The sequence below is a fragment of the Linepithema humile genome, chromosome 5, assembly GCF_040581485.1.
Source record: "Linepithema humile isolate Giens D197 chromosome 5, Lhum_UNIL_v1.0, whole genome shotgun sequence".
Lineage (NCBI taxonomy): Eukaryota > Metazoa > Arthropoda > Insecta > Hymenoptera > Formicidae > Linepithema > Linepithema humile.
In genome coordinates this window covers 19,699,663-19,721,788 of record NC_090132.1, presented here as the reverse complement: position 1 = coordinate 19,721,788, position 22,126 = coordinate 19,699,663, and the positions used below count along the sequence as shown (strand labels likewise).

Sequence of the window (22,126 nt, the reverse complement as noted above, 5' to 3'; positions counted from 1 at the left end):
TTTAAGTAGATAAATGGATAATATATTATACGATTAATCGTTTCATGAAACATTCGATATCTACCTAACACGCTGACTGTTAATATTGCAAGCGCGCAACATAATTACATAAATTATATTATATGACCACAAGCACGTCACGTATGGAATTAGTTCGTTTTATCATTATGTCCGTCACTGCCAATCAATCTATCAATACCATAATCTCATTATCGATGATGCTAGAAAATCGAACTGTTGTATTGCGCATAGTGGCGCATATATATATTAAATCGTGAAAAACTTCGTTTAATTTCTGATACTGCGGTTTTATTTATGAACTGTAGAGAAAATTTTTGGACTAGTATCGTCGACTGATATTATCTCTATATATGCATCAGGATATTCGAAGTTTAATTTATGCGTTCATTTGTGCAAGACCGCTGAGTTGTGACCGCTGAGGCGACAGCACTCGCGAGGTCATATTTATATGGAAATTCCAACGCGTTGCTTTTGAGAATAGAATAATGCGGACACAGCCTCAAACAAACTACGAATGGACTGATGTAATTTACTCGAAAGGCGAAAGAGAGGATAATGTCGCGAAGTCTGTTCATAACACATAAATGTTATATAAATTGGTTCGCGTTAATAACTGATAAATCGATTGTGTTAGTTTTAGTAGTGATATCAATCATAAAGTATAGCTTACAGGGAATTATGTCTTTTATCTATTATTACTATATGAAAGATAAAACAAGTATAGTAATCGGAGGCGTTGCGACCGTCTTAAGCGCCCCTATGCTGGAAGTCGCTCACGCGCCCCAAACGCAAAAAAAAAAAAAAAACGAAAAGGTTCCTAAAATTTCTGCTTTCACCGTTATGCCGCGTCACTGCAAACCAAGCGATCAATTTTTATATGTTTTTACGATTATATTTTGTTGTTGAAAATAATAAATATTATATAGATATTGATTCTTATTAATAAAAGTACTAAAAGCACGACATGCATAAGAATTCGACTTTTTTGTAATGAGTGTGTTATGGCTCATCGAAAGGGATATTAAATGGTTAGGAAGCAATTTATCTAAATAGATTGTCGTTGAAATTTTTCGATAACCGCATCGCTATTCAAACGCGTATGTGCTTTATCGCTTAACAATGTGCGCTTGTCACACACATACGAAAGTGTATACACGTATATATTTCGACTATATATTCGACTATATATTCGACTATAATTTCTCTATTGCTGTTCCCCTTTCCAAGGTGGTTGCATAGAGCGCTGCCTTATCACACGTAAGCGAGTGTATCGCGCTGATAGGATCGCTTCCGGATACATAAGTTGCCCGAACAAAAGCGAATGTTGGCGAGTACGCAAATTGTATCTCTCGACATTAAAAAATTTAAGAGTAGTTTTTATAAGACGCTTAGCGCAGAGTTCTGAAATTTGTGTTGACCACAATTTGGAAATTTGATAGTCGACCATTTCGATGGTCGATCGTTATCAACATTATTTCAAGATTCGTGCTCGACCATCATCGATGGGACCACAAATCTTGAATTTCCGTGCTCAACCATGGAATCAATTAAGCCATGGGACCACGGATACATGGATAGGCTAGAAAAGATTCTGAAGAAATTAGCGTATAGCAAGACTATATTTCAAATATATTTCAAAATCAATAACCAAACAAAAATCGATAACAAAAAATGCACTCTTTTATTAAATAAATTATTTCAAATGTAAAACATAAATTTTCAATTTTTGTCCCGTTTGTGTAAAACATATTCTTTTTATTTGTAACTTATATTTACATTCGCATATGTATTTCAAAAATTTTAATATATTAAGTTATTCGGAAAATTTGTAGCAATTTTTATGACTAAATAAAAAACAATTTTTTTATATTTAAATTCATCTTTATTCAATAATATATGTACGTTGTTTTCGACAACATTTGGCCATCTTTAACAACTTGTTTATACATATTACTAAATAAATGAACATATAAATATATAAAAATTGTTTTTGATTTTGTCATAAAAAAAGACTATAAACTTTTTGAATAATTCAATATATATATATATCTTGCTTTAATTCTTATTTATAAAGAACATTCATTAAATATTCCAGAGTTAAATATTCAACGAATCTAAGTCCTGGCCCATCCATTTTAAAATAATGGATCTATGACATTATATATTTGTTATGTTTTTATCTATAACATTCTTGTATATCATTATGCTTATAATATTGCATTGTATGATTTTCTATATTTCATATTGAAATTTATCCTATTTTTATTGTATTCACATATACGAGGATAAAATAAAAAGTAAAAAGATTTTTTCATTCTCAAATTAATGAAAAATATCCCAAATATTGCAAAGAGACAAACTAGTCCTCATATAATGTTCTTGTCTACACTTTCATACTCTTTAATTCATATATTTTTTAACTCATTGCAAACCGGAAACATAAATCAACATGTCCTGTTTTTGAAATGTTAATTTACGTGTTTCGAATAATCTTGTGTGGTATTATTAACATATTCCATGCCGTGTGGCTTACTGGTGGCCTCACTAAATTTTCTATTCAGGCCGTTTAAAATAAAATATTTTATATTTCTTAAATTTATTATAGCTTTTTATGATGTACAACATATTTTGTGTGTGTTACATTTTATTTTTAGTAATTTCTATAATTATAATTTTTTACAACATATACATAAATTTCACGACATAAATAGAAAGTTATGTAAAATCAGAGCGACATGGAACATGTTAACAGATAAATATATATAAAATATATACAACGCGTGTGACAAAAAATATAATTTAAATTTATCAAGATAATAAATAATTTGTTCTTCTAGAAACTAACTAAATTTAAAATATTTTGCAATGTGCAAAACTAAAAATTTTTATAAATGCGCTAAAATTTTTATAAAATCAATATCATATACGATCTACAATGTGTTAAATTTTATAGTATGTATCTTATAGATCCATTATCTTAATAACAATCAAGACAAATTATAAACTCACTCACCGATTGATGCGCAGCAGCGGAGTTGTCATTCTGTTGATCTGCATAGTTGATGATCTGTAAAATACAAAAATAAGTCAAGATTATAGTTGCGATCATAATGAATATTTATCAAATCATAATTGAGTACATTGAACTTTTAATTCTTTTTGTAAGCAAATATGAAATAAAAGAATTATTGAAAAAGTTTAATTATTAAAATAAAAAGTAATAAATATGTAAATAAATTCTAATAATAATCAATATTAACTAATGTAAATATTTTAAGTCTTTTAATTTACAACATTTTCAACAAATAAATGAATTATTATTTACCGTAAAGTTGCTCCGCCGGCGCCCGATGCTCCTCCTGAGCCTCCTCCTCCTCTCAGTGGTCCTTCGAAGCACTCACATTGAATCTCACGCGTTCGCGGCGCATGCATTGCTCGCATGCGTACCTGAATACGAAAATCGCGCGATACTTAAAACGGCACTCCCGACATCACAGGCGAATCGAACCGAATTGTCCAAGCTGTGACGTTACGCGCGAATTCCGTCCGCGTTTCAGACGACCACATTTACCAATTGGGGCACGATTCTCTCAAAACAGAAGGCAAAGATAAGCTTGAAGAAGATGAGGTGATTAGTCATCCAATCAACCGACTAGATACAAGACATCTGAAAAGCAATCGGTAGCGTTTGACTAACTCCGGTAGCCGTCCTCGACTACCTTTGACAGTCCGGCTATCTGTACAACTAGCGCGCTGCACGTAGAACCGAAGATTGCCCTGCCGTAGTCGAGATTTTATGATTGAAACCGACCTTTCCCTCCCCCGAGCCAAGCCTAAAGTCAAAAAAAATCGTGTCCCAATATTTGTCATACAGCAAAAATGCGTTCATCTATAGATTCGCTATAACTCTCGGCATTAACGGCACTCCCGACGCGCATTTTGTTATACTATACGATGGAACAAATATATTTTGTAGCACCGATTACGCGCACAAAGTTGATCTGTAAAATAAAAAAATAAAAGCAGATTAGTGTTTAAATTAATTAATATTTATAAAATAATTACTACGCACATTAAACTTTATATATGGCGATTTGAAGCGCGAAGGTTTATCTGTAAAATATACAAATACATTTATACTACAATGACATACAAAATATTTTATCTAATAAATATCAATTGTTTTTGAAGCACAATTTAAGAAAAGCCTGATCAAAAGACTGAAATAAGAATTTCATGAGACATTTGTGAATGTCTTTTTAATAATCCTTTAACCAATTTAAAATCAATATTACTTCAGTAAAAGTAGCGAGTAATAAGTTTTAAATTTAAATTTTACTCAATTTTACTTGAGATAAATTAAGGAATATAATTGTATTATTCATCTAAGCCTCTAAAGCTTTGTTATATTATATTGTGATCGGGGGCGTTGCGACCGTCAGAAATGCCCCTACGCTGGAAGTGGTTCGGGCGCTCCAAGCGCTAAGCAAAAAAAAAAAACGCCATGCCACCACGCGGTTTTTACACACTTCAAAAATTATCGGGGTCTATTACAATTTTGTGCCCCTCCAAATTTTGCTACGCTGAAACGTATATTGCGTACTATATTGCAACGCCCCCGATAGTAATATATTCCGCAATGTATAGAACTATTGTATGTAAAGAACTATTGTAATAACTATACAGAAGCAAAAGCAGTTTTATAAATATATAATTGCATATATGTGTGTTATCAGAAATCATGGGTTTACGCCACAAATTTGCGGTACATGAAACGCAAATGCAAAATAAAATGCACTTTGCGCTGTAGCTATAAGTTATTAAAATTTTTTTAGCAATAACTAAAGACGTGTGTGAAGTTAGCATATCATATTTTGACATCGCATGAAAAAACGACAGTTCTGCTCGCATACACTATAGTTCTACAGTTCTAGATAGTTTTTAACAATAGTTCTATCGAATTACGCCAAAAAAACAAAAAAATAAAATTTTAAGAAATGAGATGCTAACTTCCCGTCTCACCTTCCAGCATCTCACCGGATTTCGAACGTATGAGCCATAAAGTACAAGTATTCCAAGAGTTCTACCGTTTCAACCCATCATATCAATAGTTCTGGTCATAAGAACAATAAAAAAAATTCTAGTCATTATTAAAAGCACTTCACGCACTGAAATGTAATATGCTAGCGTCACTAGTAATAATGTAAATGATACTAGGGACTGGGAACTATGGCCGGTATTCATAGTCCGTTCTTATATTTAAGATTGTCTTAAGCACGGACTTATATTCGCTCTCTTCGTCACACATAGATTGTGTCTGACGAAGAGAGTGAATATAAGTTCGTGCTTAAGACGATCTTGATTATAAGAACGGACTATGAATACCGCCCTATGATTCTATGCTCGTACAAACCCAGAACTATGGCTAGTGACGCCAACATATCATATTTAGGCACTTTTAGCGGGCATAATAATTATAAACAAATATTTAAATAATTGTTTCTGAATAGAACTGTAATGTAAATGATACTAGGGACTGGGAACTATGATTCTATGCTCGTACAAACCCAGAACTATGGCTAGTGACGCTAACATATCATATTTAGGCACTTTTAGCGGGCATAATAATTATAAACAAATAGTTAAATGATTGTTTCTGGATAGAACTGTAATGTAAATAATATTAGGGACTGGGAACTATGATTCTATACTCGTACAAACCCAGAACTATGGCTAGTGACGCTAACATATCATATTTAGGCACTTTTAGCGGGCATAATAATTATAAACAAATATATTCATAATTGTTTCTGAATAGAACTGTAATGTAAATAATATTAGGGACTGGGAACTATGATTCTATGCTCGTACAAACTCAGAACTATCGCTAGTGACGCTAGCATATCATATTTAGACACTTTGGCGGGCATAATAATTATAGACAAATAGTTAAATGATTGTTTCTAAATAGAACTGTAATGTAAATGATACTAGGGACTGGGAACTATGATTCTATGCTCGTACAAATCCAGAACTATTGCTAGTGACGCTAGCATATTACATTTCAGCGCGTGAAATGCTTTTAATAATGACTAGAATTTTTTTTTATTGTTCTTATGACCAGAACTATTGATAGGATGGGTTGAAACGGTAGAACTCTTTGAATACTCGTACTTTATGGCTCATACGTTCGAAATCCGGTAAGATGCTGGAAGGTGAGACGGGAAGTTAGCATCTCATTTCTTGAAATTTTATTTTTTTTGTTTTTTTGGCGTAATTCGATAGAACTATTGTTAAAAACTATCTAAAACTGTAGAACTATAGTGTATGCGAGCAGAACGTTTTTTCATGCGATGTCAAAATATAATATGCTAACTTCACACACGTTAACTAAAGATAGAATAATATATAGATAGATCAATTAACTATATAAAGATTATAACGAAATTGCAATGGAAAAAAATATGTATAATACTTTTCTGACCATTGAATATAGAAATGGCTCTTTTAACAAAGCATGCCATATTTAGAAAGCTTTTAAATTTTGCGATATTCATCCAGAAAAAAAGAACCATTCAATAAAAACTATAAAAACAATTCGATTATATCAATTACTGCAATAAGAGCAATTATATCAATATCCATAGCTTTTTCATCGCACCAACAAACTGCGCATTCAAAGTAGTACTTTACCAATTGTTATGCAAAAATACTAAACAAATAAACTTTTTAATTAAATAAAAAATATATGTATGTTAAAATTATATCAAATGTCATAATCTCAAAATTTATATTTCAGAATTTTGTTTTTCAAACCTAATATTTTATAATTTATGTTGCATTAAAATATTCTTTTCTATTTGTAATATATGTTTACATAATTTATATTTCCAAAATTTTATAATTTTACAATTTAAAATCAATTAATTGTATACATTATTTGTGCAAAATTAAAATTTTTTTATTAATAAAATATTGAAACAAAAAATAATTATTTATGTTAGTATTTATTTGTAAAATTGCAAATTGCACAAAAAATGTGATTATCAAAACGCGGTTCTACGCAATCATATTCTAAAGATTTAAACAATTAAAAAAGTGGCTAATAATATTAGTATTTTATATAATTATACACAATATAATGAATGAATTCACTCACCGATTGCTGTATATATTACTACGCAGCTAGATTCCGTCTGGTTAGATACATTGCTCTATAGCAGTGCCTAAAAAATATTTATAATTTTTAGTTACATAATATAACTTACTTATTATAAAACTTAATTATATATCATAAACTGCGTAAATAATTATTTAAAAATTTTAATATTTAATAAGTACAAATTTTGTACCTGCACACCAAACAAAAGTTTATTTGCATATTTTATTTATGCAAAGTTTACGAATTCGTGAATTTGCTACAGAATAATACAGAAAACATAAATGCAAAACGAATTTTGTGTGTATTATAGTTATTACATACCCAATATAACGAATCCATGCACATAATAGATCCAATTATTGTCATCATTTTCCGCAATTATGGATTTCAAAAATGCTGTGTCTTTTGAAAACACGTACTATCGAACAAAAATCAATCCATACTTTCAAAAAAATCACGGATTTACGATGCGAATTTGCGACACCGCGATACACGAAATGCAAACGCGAAACAAAATGTCGCACTTTGTCCGCACATAAAGACCAACACACGTAAAAAAGTTTTAATCGTAACCGTAAGGCATAAGCAAATCGACCAATCACAGTGAGCAGTAATGAGATGACTCGCATTACTGCAATGTGATTGGTCGATTTGCTTACGCCGGCGGTTATTCACATGTACACATATTCAAAGCAAACGACACTACTACTATTTTAGCAATCACTCAGAAATCACACACATACAATGCAACTGTTTGTAACTGCTTTAATTTTAACGGGTTAAGATTTCTACCGTAACGAAAAATACGCGTCTCTAGTATAAATATAAGTATCATCATGTACTTCTGACATTGAAATTCTGTACGTGTTAGAACATGTTAGAACGATACAAATTTCATGATACCGGTAAGGTACATAATACCGGCAACGAAATGCCGTTAATCGCAAATACTTACAATAAATAATGCGTTCGCCTGTTGCTCCAATTCACCCATCGATACTCCAACAAAAATTAGCACTAACACAAACTTTCACTGAGTAAAATCTACGATTAATGATAGAACGTTCGCGCACTGTCTCACTTTGCTACTGCGTAAGTAATAGCAAGTGTCATGGCGCCAGTGATTTCAGAAGGCGTACGGGGTTCACACGCTCTGACGTAGCACACATACGCGGTTCTCCGATTGGTGCATGTAAGCCGCGTCTGCCTTCGAGACTACGGTTCACTAGAAAATGGCGGCTGAAAAATGCAACGTCACTTGCATGAATATATGTGTAAATTAGCAATATTGCCAATGTTCTCGATTTGTGTTTATATCGATATATCGGACATTGTATACCCTGGTTTACTCCAAATTTTATTGGTAGTATAACCTAACTAATGCATATTTGTGTATTATTTGCATATATACGTACTTGTGATACAACATACACAATTTATAAGCAAATTTATACACAACATTACGATTACGACAAATATATATGTAAATTACAATCTTGTAGTATACTGTGTTGAGCAAACGTAATTGTGTATATGTTATGTCAATATTGCATTTGTGCGATATCTCACCCTCCAGATGTTTGCGGTCAAATTGCTGTTTGCATTGAACGAAAAGTCAAATTTGTGCGATCAAATGTTTGTAAAATAATGCTATTGTTTCGTTTCGTCTTTGCCTGCAGAAAACCAAGCAAATCCATAGAATTGGGGGCACAGGATCGTAATAATGGAGGCATCGACCGAGCTATATCATGGTTCCGATTTTTCCATCGACAATGGAATTTCCTGGATGACTGACGGCTCGGTCGCCATCGGATTCATAGAGCGATCATCCGTGAATTCCCTCGCTTCTTTACATTCCTCAATAACAACAGGGTGTGCAGATTCTGGGCCCATGGATTCCCTATACTTGTGTGTGTATTACATAAAATAGAAAGGAATGTATGGTAGGTAAAAGTAATATGTTTCATATTATCTGCTTTTTGATGCACAACGGCCTATATATTACGTTTTCTGCAATTTTTTTGCCTTTCTGAGTCACTCGTGAATTCTTTCTACGAGACATTTATTTTGATGTATTTTAGTAATTTATATTTATACAATTCTTTATCATCTTTTTATCATCCTTATACAAATCATTTAAAATATATTTTTTATTGCATTTTATTACTTTCTTAGTAGCCAGCATATTTTTCATTAACTGTATATAATTGCACTATTTAATAAAAAATTAACATACTTCGATAAAAATAAATCTAGGTTCATAATTAGTTTTATAAAATATTAATTTGTAACATTGCAGACATAGATTTTTTAAATAAATGGTTTTTGTATTATAACATCATCATTTCTCTTTATATTTTTATCAACATAGTATATGCAAAGTTTTAGGAAAGGAAAAGTTTATTGAAATGTATAAATTTTTTTATCAAACAATATATATTGTATTTATGATATCTATACGTAAATCTTAAAAGATATATAAATCAACATATAAAATCACATACAAAATTGTACTTTACTTTCTATATATATATATATAAAATATCATAATAAAAATTATTAACATATTCATAAAAATTCTTTAACATTGCAGAAAAATTAAACGTCTAATAATTGCATAAGTATCATTACAAATCAAAGATCGAATACAAGGACATGCAAGTTCTATTACGTAATCACATAATTTCCTAATCGCGTTAGTGCATCACGTGCAAGTCTGCCGAACAGAAGACAGCGTACGGATCTGTTCGCTTCAGTAGCTTATGCATGTAACGTGCAATCGAAGGGTTAAATGTAATTTACCTTCGACGAGAACCTAGAGGAAACTTTACAGTACGTTCATGCAGCTTGGACAACGTCATGTACTACGAATAATACTCGAATGCTGACAAGCACTGATTCTTAAAATATAAAGTCAAATTCTAAGACAGTCGTTGTGGTAATTAATTGTTAACGAAATAGTTTGGTCTTTGTTTATAAATATTTTAATATAATATTTAGAAACTAGAAACATCATGAAAAGATATTTTAATAAATATTATTTTATATTTTTTTCTAGTGCATAAGACACTCGCTGTATTGTTGATAAGGAAAGCGCTTAATTGAGCCGACCATTATGGAAAACTAAAGTTGCGCTGTTAGTAATTGGATATTAATTATCATCTTGGAACTCCTTAGCCTCTCAAGAGCACTGTTGTATAGCTTGTAAGTGAATCTATTTAGTAGTTAGAGAGATCATACCTGTTTCATATATCCACATATGAAATCTAATCAATTAAATAAATCCACTGCTTTTATATCTATAATGTCAAATACAAGCATGATCTACATTAATATATTCTAAATAACATATAAATCGAATAAAAGGAAATTTATTTATAACCATATAAAATATTTCTGATTTATAATAATTAAAAAAATAATATACATATCAGCACCTTCTTTGATCAAGCTTTTTTAAGAAATTCCACAAAATTAATTTTTTGTTGATAACGTCCTTATTGTAATATATGATTGATATATTCCTATAAATGCTACATATGGAATTACTTTTACCATAATATCACTAGTATTTTTAATGCTATTCTTTTTAGACATTAATAAAAAATTTGTGACATCTTCATTTATTTCTACGATAATTGTAAATATATTATATAATCAGGTTAGAAATCTCCAATAAATTATACAAAATCAGAGGCAGAATCTCTTTATTCATAATTTGTTGTTCTAGCACAAACGTACATTAAACGGCAGCATCCTTTATTGGCTGTGTTACAAAAAGAGATATAATCATATAATTCCAAAAATGGATGCAGATAGTAATATTAAACAAAGATCTGGAAGAAACGTATCATCAGACCATCATCAGAATGTGTCTCAGTTTTCTTTCTGGCTTGTGCCTTAAAGAGAAAAAGATAATAAGTGCAGAAAGTATAGCTGAAAGAGCTAAACTTGTAACGTAGGTGCTGCTCTCAACGAACATATGATCGAGTATTTAAAGATGGCCGGAAAAGTAGCGGGTAAGACCGCATTGCGATATTTTCTTGGAACATGCATACCTTCGTCAAAACAAAGTGCTGCCAAAGTGAGAATACCACGATTGGTTTTCAATGATCACATTCATATGGTTAGTAATATGAATATTTACATCATACAATAACATTTGTTTAGATAACTTGCTATTAAGGTTATATTTCTCATTTTGTTTAATAGTATTTCAAAGATCATGACTTTGTTTATGCCAACGATCCGAAGAAGCTGTGCAAAACCGGTGATGTGATCTTGATAAAAACATTACCAGAAAAATTAACTCGCCTGATCACACATGAGGTATGCGTTGTACTATGTAACAATATCTTGTAACTGTGATTGCAATACTGTCATTATTGCAGACAAAATTAAAATTTGATAGTGATTTCATCTTTCGATAATTTTCATAATTTTAATAAAATTTTATATATATGTATAGGTTGTCGAAGTGGTATATCCCTTAGGCGATGTCACAGATCCAGTTACAGGAAAGAAAGTTGTTATGAGTCAATATAGGTATGTAGAGTATCAAAAATTTCATAATGAAATCAATACATGAGTATATTTACAAATTAATGTGAAAAGAGTGAACACATTTGAATGTTTCTTTTTTATTCTTTTATAAAATTAGGGAAGATATAGAAGAAACGTCTAAGTTGTTTGGCCAAGCAGATAGTGCCTTTGATTACTCTAAAGCACCACAAAGAGGAAGACTGGAAGGTGTACGCGATTTCACTCATAAGAAGATGTATTTAAAGTATTATGAAGATCCTAATGATCCACAACCAGATACAGTGTAAAATATTGTATATTTGAAAAATTATCAATAAATTATATTTAGTAAAAATTACATATCAGATAATGTGTACTACAAGCTTTTTATTTTCAATTTTTCTAATACATCCTAGAATTTTGATACAAAAACTTATTTACGATTATTAATATTGAAGTGTAGCTCTAAAAATATTAGATAAAATAAGTTTTATTTTCTAATATTATGATAAAATCAGTTTTTGACATGTTCTTTTTACATGAGAAAATATCTCAACGTTTAATAATAATGTATCATTCACAATCCTATAATTGCTATTTACGAATTGCTTTTTTAAAAAACAATCACGTGATTTATTTTTATCTTCCATATAAAGATAGCGACCGGACTATATGTGCAAAATTTGAAGATTTAACATAGAGCGATTATTCAACTGTTCTATGCAGAAAATTTTTCACTTTTTTATATTTTGTCTCGTAGATTAACATTTTAGTCTACTCTCTTGAAATGTTTCATGTTTGTAGTATCTTGCTCTGTACTAAAACATCAGAGCATACACAAATAATTTAATGTTTATTATCAATAACCCTGCTTTCGCTCTATCGAACTTGATAAATAACGCAAAACATCCTGAATGGATTGGATTATCGTCCAATAATCAGAATACTAATATTTAAACATGTCACTCAGAGAGGAACTCTCTTTCAAGCGCAGCACCTAGCGCATTCCACTCTCGATCGTCTTCATTGTCCCCCTCTTCAAAATCATCTATTGAATCATCCTGTGAATTATCATCTAGATCTAAATCATCAGGTAAATCTCCTCCTCGTCTAAAACGTGCAGCAGGATCATCATCATCATCATCATCATCATCGTCATCATTACTGTCGTTATTATCATCTTTATCTTCTGAAGAGCTTTTATCAGAATTGCCATTGTAAATCTTTCTTTTCTTTCTTTTGGATACACCCAATTCATCTGCAACAATAACAAGAAGGAAATATTATTCAATCTTATTGTAAAACAACACTACACATAAAATATCATCACACATGTGATTCTTAAAATGTTTGTGATATTAAACAGTATATAAAATTACAGATAGAATTCCGTCCCGAACTATATCTCGCAAATTATATATCATTCACAATAATAAACTTTACCGTTCATAGAATCTTCGGAATCAGAACTTCGTCGATGTATCCTTCTACCACACTCTTGTATGTCATCTATATCTTCCATGTCTTCCATGTCTTCCATGTCTTCCATGTCTTCCATGTCTTCCATATCTTCCATATCTTCCATATCTTCTATATCTTCCATGTCTTCCATATCTTCCATATCTTCCCCATCTTCAAAAACTATATCTTGTTCCTCCATGTCTTCGTCTACTTCTTTATCCATAAATTCGATCTCTTCTTGAGTGAACGACATTAATGGATTAATAGAATTGGCGAAAGAGCTTGCGCTGTCATTTTCTATGTCTTCAATACGTTCGGGACTACTGCAGTGTGGCGGTGGTACTCTCGATCCGCGGGCCTACAATACTTTACGTTTATTATTAATGTTGAAACGATGTATATTTCAAATAGCAATGTATCGTAAAAACGGAATAATTTAACTCAACATTGCAAAATTATATTTATACCTGTGTTGTAAGAGGAAATAAACGTTCGTCCACGTGCTCCCAGCGCTCTGCGCACGTCCACAACCACTCCGGATTTACGATCTTTATGTTTGCATCTTTTCTAGCTGTGTTCGCTTTTGCCGTACCCTTTCTAATGGCGACTAAGTGTGTAGTTTTCTCTGTCAAATCCTGGTAAAATTCCATTATTACTTACAGAAATACAACAAAATATATTGACAATTATAAATATGAATTTCTTACTTGAGTTACTTCTGCTCCGAAAGCTCTCGCAACTTTATACGCGCGGCTTTGGTGAAGCTTCTGATGAGTAGGTATCAAACCGCTAAAAGTCAAGCATAATCCTTTCAAAACTTGCGAACGCACTCGTGGGATTATATCCCGCAAAGATTTTCGACCGTTGCCTTGATCCAATGTAGCATAAAATTCCGTATGAATTCTTCGAAGAATATCTTCCAGATATAACAGATAATCATCATCATCTTCGTCTATTATGTTATTCTCCTCTTTTGGCATTTTTTGTTTACTATCCTTTTCTGTAGATAGTTCAGGTTCAGGTTCAGGTTCAGGTTCAGGTTTAGGTTCAGGTTTTGGTTCAAGTTCAAGTTCAGGATCAGGTTCAAGTTCAGATTCAGATTTCGGCATTTCTTTATTTTCTTTATCATCCTTATTTGTAATGTTAGACTGAACATTGGACTCTTCATCTTTTCCAACGCTTGCTTTGGTATCTCCATTCTTTATTTCGTTTGTTTCGTTCGTTGTGTTTTCAGTTTTCTCATCTTTTTTATCTTCTTGATGATTTATTTCTTTTTCTGAAGAATTATCTGACGATAATTGTGCGGGTTCACTTGATGATTCAGACACGCCATTCGTACTGTCTTTATTCTGCAAATCATTTACACATAATTCATTTGTATTCATCGGGTCAGGCAAGCGTAATAAGTCACTCTTTTCCAATCCTGGTGGTGCATTAATATCGCCTGTATGACGGAAAAAGTGATAAGGTTTGACTTGAACTAAATTTCCACATCCTTGCCATACATCTTCTCTATCGTCTATGATACACACTAAGTCATCGCCGCATGGAAACAGAGCTCTGAAATGACAATAGAAAATCCATTTCTAAATGTAGTAATATTATGTATCGAAAAGATATATCCAAAGATAATTTTACAAATTACAAAATTATAAGATTATATACTTGAGATTTGCAGTTTTTGATGCTGGATCAAAACATTCGTCTCTAGAAAGTATCCTGTGAGAAAACAGAACTCCATCTTTATCTAGCAATGATGCAACAGTGTGTGCATAAATCCTTGCTCCAAAAGTACAAATGTGTAATTCGTACAACTGACTCATTTCCGAGAGAAAATGCCTGGTATTTGGTCTTAATCTGGTATGATACCATGGAGAATTTGGTCCATATAATTGAAAATGAAAAACATCCTATAAAAGAAAAAAGAATACTGACGTATAATATTAATCTTGTTTTGTGATAAATGTTTATAAATCCTATATACTGATAGTTTTCACTGCCAAAAATTAAGTACAATAAAATGTCTATGTACTTTCAAATTAGGTGGAATATTGTCGTTTGTGGTATGAACAATTGTTTGATCTAAATCTACAAGTAGCACCAACTTCCGATCTTTTAAAAGACGTTGCTCATCCTCTTTTCCAATTTTCTCAGCTAGTTCTGGACATACTTTCAATTCTGGTATACTATGTACCATAGGCACACTAGCTTGTGATACTCCAGCGGTATTTCCATTTTTGCCAGATTCTTGTACCCTTAAATCTGCGCCACATTCCGCACATAAGTCTATCATAACAGTAGGGTGTGTACATCCTTCCAATAGAGCTATCACTTGCCTGAAACACTAATGGACTATGCAGCTATCACAAAATTCAAATATATTTTCAGTAAATTAGAAAATACAAAATTTTTTATTTGTGCATATATAAAAATTTATACCTATAACATTGGATAATATTAAAATTAGTATTTTTAGCACTTGTTAGTATCCAAAAAAATAAATATACATATATTTACTTGATATTATATAAAATATGCAACATTCTAATTATTATCAGAGTGAACGATGCTTAATACTTTCCTTAAAAAAAGTTAGCTCTTTAAAAAGAACCATTATAATTTCTCAAAAACATTCATACAAATTTTTTAGCATAAAATGCATTCTATGACATTGCATATCAAACAGAATGACAAGTTACATATGTAATCTGTAAACAAAAGTTATGCGAAAAACACATACCCAGGCTGAACGATGTCACCCTCTTTGGCCAGGATTTGCTTAACACGGCCGAATGTTGTAGCTCGCAGCTTTTTCTCAGGCTCCTTGGCATCATTCTCGTTCGTATCTGGCGTCGAATTTTGGTACAGCAACAACACTCTACCCGTCGCGACCATTGTGTCCGAGCGTACCTTCCATTTCAATATTTTCGCGGGTGGCCCGTTCGGTAGGAATGAAACCTCTATTGTTGCCATAATCACCCGTACGCGCTCATCCAGGGTAATATGACTTGCGTCCCCAAAGATAAGAACACAACGTCGTCCTTAACCTTTTCGAGCACTGTTGCTTTTTTGCGCGGGAGACAAAACATAACACAACCGACGTTTACATCGGCATCGATTAAAAGGTGCAAGTGTGCTCGCCCGAACTTATGCGTGATCAAAGGAGAAGAAAAAAGACAGATACCTGCCTCAAATGTGATTGGCGGATTTTGACATTTATGGTTGTGTTTCTTGCATCACTGAGAGTTGGTATTAGCAGCTATTTTTCATAATATTTCATCTTTACAAGTGATAATCATAGAAATATATATTATTATTGCAATATATATATATATATATATATATATATATATATATATATATATATATATATAAAATAATTATAGATCGTAAAATTAATAGCTCCTGCACACATGGGACAAAATACACATGTTGCGCTACAAGAAGCGAGAGCCAATCATCTTTCGCTACAAACAGCTGCAGAAAATAAAAGGTGTATGAACTGAAAACACCATTCACACATGTGATAACATAGCATAATATCAATCACATATTAAAGTGATTCATGCCATGCGAATTGGCGCGCTTGACTTTAGTAAAGTTTCTAACTCTAATTGTTTTTAAATCTATTGACTTACGATTAATTTTTGTACCGCGTCCTCCTGAAAAATAACATGCAATGCGGTTTAAGCCATTTTAGAATATATGACACTTGATAACTTTTATTCTTTAATAAAATGAACCACACAGTAGAAAATGCTGTTGGACCAAGAACTAGTAATGTATACACACCGCGCACACCGCGAATGCAACAACGACAACGATTTGATATAACTACGAGATTAGAAGAGGACGAAGAAATTGAAAATTTAGGACTTGAAGGTATAATGCACATGCACTAAAAAATAGAAATTTAAAGTTATATAATATATTTATAACAAATAAATTGATTAATAATGCAGATTTTTTTATCTTTGATCTTAAAATATAGTTTGATTGTAATATATGTATATTAATAATTTTATTTGATCTATTCTGTGTTATTGTCTAAATATTCATTCATATTTAAGAAATATATTTTCTACTCTTTAAATTTGGTGTAAACAAACTACAGCTTTAGTAGACCAAACATGGAACATTTATGCAGTATCTATTCTGTTTGATTTTCACCATGATGATATCCATTTCAAATTATACTCCAAAAAATTAAGAGAAGAAATTGCAAGGACACTGTCACGAGAAGATGTGGTTTATGATGCAAACTTTTCTATTATGGAAGATATTATATCTCAACCAAATCAAGACACTCCAACAATAAAGGTTTAATTAATAATTATATATATTATATTAGCTTTCTCATTAAATATCTTGTTTAAATGTATACATTATTGGATAATATAACAAAATTTGAGTTTCTTTGGAAATATGTTTTAGATTCAAGTTCTTGCCAAGGACAGTAATCACGAAGAAGGTGCAGAAAAAGTCATTTATAAAGGATATTTATTATCCTGGAACATCAAACGGGTTAAATCAAACATACAAAACTCCATAAAATTACCTCTTCTATTGTGTCGTGGTACACGTAGTTGTATAGATGCAGTGCATACTATTATTAGTTATATGTTTGACTGTTTGATAACTACACTATCAGTTGACGAGGAAGATTTACGCTGGTTTATTCCAATTGTGATTATGACGGCAAAAAAGAAGCAGTCTGGTGAAGTTCAAATGGAATATATAGTACCAAAATTACCAGTTACAGATATAATTGATACTATGACAGATACTATTACTAATACTATAACAGATACTATAACTGTTAAATGGGATATTTTAGCTTTAAAAAAAATATTAGAGTATGTATAATATTAATAACATTTAATTATATAAAAATATTCAAAATGATTTGTAATGTGCATCTTATATTGATATTTACAGCACTACGAGGGATCAAAATGATACATCTTTGGATCGTCAACATATAGAAATGTTTTATGAAATTTTATATTCACAAATGTTAAACACAGCAGAATTACAGTTGGGATTATGTACATTGCGTAGAATCAATCTGCCTGGAATAACAATAATGGAAAATAAAGTAAGTTTGTATATTGTTTTTATGTTTACTATCTCTTCTTTTTGTCTTACATTAAAATCATTTACAGTTCAGAATACATTTAATATATACATTTGTAATCTATTATACATGCATATTTTGTCTTTTTAGATAAAAATAAAGAATGAAGAAATTATGGATCAGATATTACTGTACCTAAATGAGAAAGCTTTGGATAGATTCCACACATCACACATTGATGATATATGAATGCTTCCAAATTATTCATATATTCTTAATTACATGACAAATATGCAATTTAGATAGTTATTATAATTACTACATTAATTACACACACACACACACACACACACAATCACCATTTTTTATTAAAAAAAAACACTTATCAACAAAAAGAATACTATATTATTTCAATTTTTATAGAAAGAAACAACTACCAATTTATCTTAAATATGTATTTACCTTCAAATAAAATCTTATATATTTATATAATCAAATTTATTTTTCTTTACGTTAAAAAAAATATATTTATACATTTTACTGTACACGTACATTGCGTAGTAAAAATAGTCCATATTTGAGATCATTATGATATTTCAAATGCGTTCTTATCTTACATTTCTTCTACTTCCATCTGTAAAATTTAAAAAAGAAAATATTAATCAAGCAAAAGAAATAAATCAACATTCATTACAATAATATATAAACTTACAATATTTATGACAATTTTTCCTTTTTTCCGCTTTTTATTTACACTTTCAACGTGATGTTGAAAATTTACGTATTTATCTGGTTTATTGTCAAATGGTGAAGGTACAAATATCCCAAGTGCTTCAGATAACATATAAGGTTTCAGCCATATCACAAGTGGAGTAATCCCAAAAATATATTGTGCATTGCGATGATAAAATAAAAATCCATCTAATGAATGTAGTTCAGGAGCAAGATCTGTCAAAACTGAACTTAAATTTAAATCACAGCTGATTTTTGGTAAAGATAACATAGGATATTTATTTATATCAGAATCATGTATTTCAAATTCTTTTGTCTCAGAGAGTTTGCTATTGATCCAATATAGTCTAAACTCAGCCTAAAATAAAAGATTTATCAAATCAAGCTGTTGATAAAATAAAATATTTCATATAAACTTCCAAAATACATTAGTAACACATACCTCACAATATGTAAAAGGCAAGTTATTCCAGTACAACACGTCTAATACATAATAAACTTTTCGTTCCTTTATCCATATGGCATCTATAATAGCAGAATGGCGCATGTTAGCATTATAATTTCCACCTGGAAGAGCTGAAGAGAAAACTGCAACAAACACGCCTGTTCTAGAATATGCCCTTGTTTTACCCTGCAAAATTATTAGTATTATTATTCTTTATTTGAAATCAATGTTTGTTAAACATAATATTAAATAAATATGACAAAATAAATTAGTACCCTGCCTGAAACCAGTCTAACTCGTTTTCCTACTGGGCATGGAACCATAATCCAATTCTCCGAAAAGTCTTGCGGTACATCTAGCATCCATTCTGACATCATCATTCGATTTATTTTGGATCTATATTGTAATTTAGAAGATGAAGAATGCTCTTCCGTATCCATATACTCCTCATCTTCCAATTCAGAAAAATATATGTCTTGCAATATACCACGTGCAGCATTTAGTGCTTCTTCTCTATGTCTACAAATATCATTTTTATGAGGAAAGGAAGAAATCTTTTTTGATATAAGATTACAATAGTAGAAGAAAATAAAAATATGAATTGTAGAATATTAGTTATAACAATTCTAAATTTTCTACAAATTTTTGCACAAAAAGTCTACAATCTACTTTGAACTTTTATTTCAACCGTTAAAACAAATTAAATTTTATTGACCTTCATTAATCCTTATTTTACTACTGTAGTTTTATAAAGTATTCACTAATAACATATTTTCACACATTGATTTAATAACATCTATTAATATATTTCTTTTTACATACAAAAATATAAATTTAACAATAGAGTAATTTTTTAAATTGTACAATTTTATACATACTTTTTCTGATATTCCAACAAGAGTTTACGTCTCTTATCTTGAGATTCGTTTTCGTCAAGTTCCAACTTAATATTATCTTTCGTGATTCGATTCTTATAAAATTGACGACGAACGTTTTCTCTCGTCTCATAACTCTTGTCATTTAGCAATTCTGTTGCCATTTTAAAAAATATAAAGCTATAAAGACGATACAGTACTTTTCTAGAATACGTATCTTACAATATACCACTTGCTATTGGTAATATAGCACTGAAAAAAATGTATTACAATTGAAAAATATCTAAAAAAATTGCAGTTACAATAATGTTTAATGCCGTAGATTTTTATCATTCGATCAATACTTATATACTTACTATATATACGAATTAAAAAAAGTATCATGCTTCTACAATCGACACCAATCGACACCAATCGACACTTGCCTTCTACTTGCCTTCTGCTTGCTTTCTGTGTCACAATGAATCCATAGACTATAAGATTACTCATAGACGGCTACTAATTATAATTTTGTTCGTTTCACCACAGATAATCATTGCCTATAAACATTTTGATATCCAATAGGAAAATGTGCCTTCTAGAGATTTTAGCTGATGACATGTTTGCTTCTAGAAAATAACCTCTTCTATTGGATATAAAATTTTCTATAGTAATGCTATATCACACTACACAAACTTATGTTTGCGCATCTATAAGTTTACATTCTCATGGTCTATTTTAGATATTTACAAGTGTTGTCTGTGGTATACTGTGGATTAAAAAAAGTTAATTAGTTAAGATATATAATAAAGTTATATTATTATTATATTAAATTAGGAAATTGTATCTGGATAAACAAACATGCCGACATACGAAATGCCCCTGATGATACGCATCATAAAGAAGGTATTATCTTACAATGTATTAGGTTATGTTTTATTTTGTATAATAATAAAGCGGTACGATAATTTAATATGTAATTTAAGTTATTATTTTATAAAAATAACATCAAATCTTTCTGTGACATTTCTGTCACAAAAAGATCTGTGTTGATGTATTCTTATGATCTAAAATCTAAAATAATCAACAAGAGAATTTGATACTTTGCAGCCAGAATTGGTGGCAACTTTGAAAAGAACAGCCGAAACAATATTTAATACTGGTGGTTTTATCAGAAAAATGGAAAATTGGGGACTGAAACAGCTTCCATGCAAAATTAAGTCACATCAACATGTCCACAGAGAAGCAAAGTAAGATTATACTTATATCAATAATGTTGATTTAAGAAACTAATTTTGTATTAAATTGAAATAAATTAGTTTTTATTATTATATATCCAAGCAAAGGTAAAAAAATATATATACATAAGCAAACTTTATCTTATACTTTCAGTCATTTTCTCATATGTTTTGATGCACCTCCAAATCAATTAGAGAAAATTTTTGATGAATGCAATAGAGATGTTGATATTGTTAGACTAAAGATATACAAACAAAATGAACCAATCAAAAAAGAATGTACGTTCCATAAAGAGATGTTACCACCGGCATATAGGTATGGTTTGCAGTCTTATTTTTCATGACTTATTATATAACTTATATCTCAATGTTTTATTTTATTTATATAGGCCTAGCGTCCAGGAAATGATGAAAATGGCACAGAAGCAGAACAGGAATAAATACGAATTTAAACATAATAGTGGGTTGGATTATTATCCTTTTAATAGATAAATAACTGAAATTAGAGGCTATATTTCTTTTTGTTGGTAGTGTTACATTGTATATGTTTTAAAATAAAATATTTTGAAAAACTTAAACATGTAATATATTATTCTGAAAGAATATCAATTGCAA

General features: G+C 30.6%; 5 protein-coding genes and 1 long non-coding RNA gene across 8 annotated transcripts; 3 read left to right on the top strand and 3 right to left on the bottom strand.

Annotated features, from left to right (window-relative positions):
* Positions 1 to 3,102: 3,102 nt before the first annotated feature.
* LOC105674115 (uncharacterized) lies at positions 3,103 to 8,554 on the bottom strand. Its single transcript, XR_001101055.2, has 4 exons — positions 8,139 to 8,554; positions 7,505 to 7,601; positions 7,181 to 7,247; positions 3,103 to 4,022 (listed from the first exon to the last, which is right to left on the bottom strand). It is a non-coding gene; the product is annotated as an uncharacterized lncRNA (long non-coding RNA).
* A 2,586-nt stretch (positions 8,555 to 11,140) lies between these two features.
* On the top strand, positions 11,141 to 12,062 carry mRpS17 (mitochondrial ribosomal protein S17). Its single transcript, XM_012370234.2, has 4 exons — positions 11,141 to 11,309; positions 11,396 to 11,512; positions 11,652 to 11,728; positions 11,844 to 12,062. The coding sequence occupies exons 1-4, from the start codon at positions 11,166 to 11,168 to the stop codon at positions 12,010 to 12,012; spliced, it is 507 nt and encodes a 168-aa protein (XP_012225657.1). The 5' UTR covers positions 11,141 to 11,165; the 3' UTR covers positions 12,013 to 12,062.
* A 9-nt stretch (positions 12,063 to 12,071) lies between these two features.
* On the bottom strand, positions 12,072 to 16,138 carry Fcp1 (RNA polymerase II subunit A C-terminal domain phosphatase Fcp1). 2 transcript variants are annotated; one of them, XM_012370273.2, is made up of 7 exons: positions 15,906 to 16,138; positions 15,198 to 15,501; positions 14,831 to 15,075; positions 13,873 to 14,725; positions 13,633 to 13,800; positions 13,148 to 13,523; positions 12,072 to 12,962 (listed from the first exon to the last, which is right to left on the bottom strand). In XM_012370273.2, exons 1-7 carry the CDS (start codon positions 16,136 to 16,138, stop codon positions 12,667 to 12,669), a joined length of 2,475 nt encoding a protein of 824 aa, XP_012225696.2. In that variant the 3' UTR covers positions 12,072 to 12,666. The 2 variants fall into 2 exon arrangements, with proteins under 2 accessions (XP_012225696.2, XP_012225697.2); XM_012370274.2 differs by having other exon boundaries at positions 15,198 to 15,509; positions 15,906 to 16,046.
* A 129-nt stretch (positions 16,139 to 16,267) lies between these two features.
* LOC105674140 (centromere protein L-like) lies at positions 16,268 to 19,605 on the top strand. Of its 2 annotated transcripts, none has more exons than XM_067355352.1 (7): positions 16,268 to 16,410; positions 16,552 to 16,658; positions 16,916 to 17,047; positions 17,280 to 17,485; positions 17,600 to 18,021; positions 18,104 to 18,263; positions 18,393 to 19,605. In XM_067355352.1, exons 2-7 carry the CDS (start codon positions 16,595 to 16,597, stop codon positions 18,489 to 18,491), a joined length of 1,083 nt encoding a protein of 360 aa, XP_067211453.1. In that variant the 5' UTR covers positions 16,268 to 16,410; positions 16,552 to 16,594; the 3' UTR covers positions 18,492 to 19,605. The 2 variants fall into 2 exon arrangements, with proteins under 2 accessions (XP_067211453.1, XP_067211452.1); XM_067355351.1 differs by having other exon boundaries at positions 16,270 to 16,410; positions 16,568 to 16,658.
* On the bottom strand, positions 18,269 to 20,784 carry Snup (snurportin-1). The gene is made up of 6 exons (XM_012370233.2): positions 20,651 to 20,784; positions 20,298 to 20,546; positions 19,695 to 19,938; positions 19,417 to 19,605; positions 18,955 to 19,332; positions 18,269 to 18,876 (listed from the first exon to the last, which is right to left on the bottom strand). Exons 2-6 carry the CDS (start codon positions 20,456 to 20,458, stop codon positions 18,856 to 18,858), a joined length of 993 nt encoding a protein of 330 aa, XP_012225656.2. The 5' UTR covers positions 20,459 to 20,546; positions 20,651 to 20,784; the 3' UTR covers positions 18,269 to 18,855.
* A 192-nt stretch (positions 20,785 to 20,976) lies between these two features.
* mRpS6 (mitochondrial ribosomal protein S6) lies at positions 20,977 to 22,089 on the top strand. The gene is made up of 4 exons (XM_012370236.2): positions 20,977 to 21,179; positions 21,384 to 21,523; positions 21,666 to 21,827; positions 21,901 to 22,089. Exons 1-4 carry the CDS (start codon positions 21,135 to 21,137, stop codon positions 22,001 to 22,003), a joined length of 450 nt encoding a protein of 149 aa, XP_012225659.1. The 5' UTR covers positions 20,977 to 21,134; the 3' UTR covers positions 22,004 to 22,089.
* Positions 22,090 to 22,126: the final 37 nt, after the last annotated feature.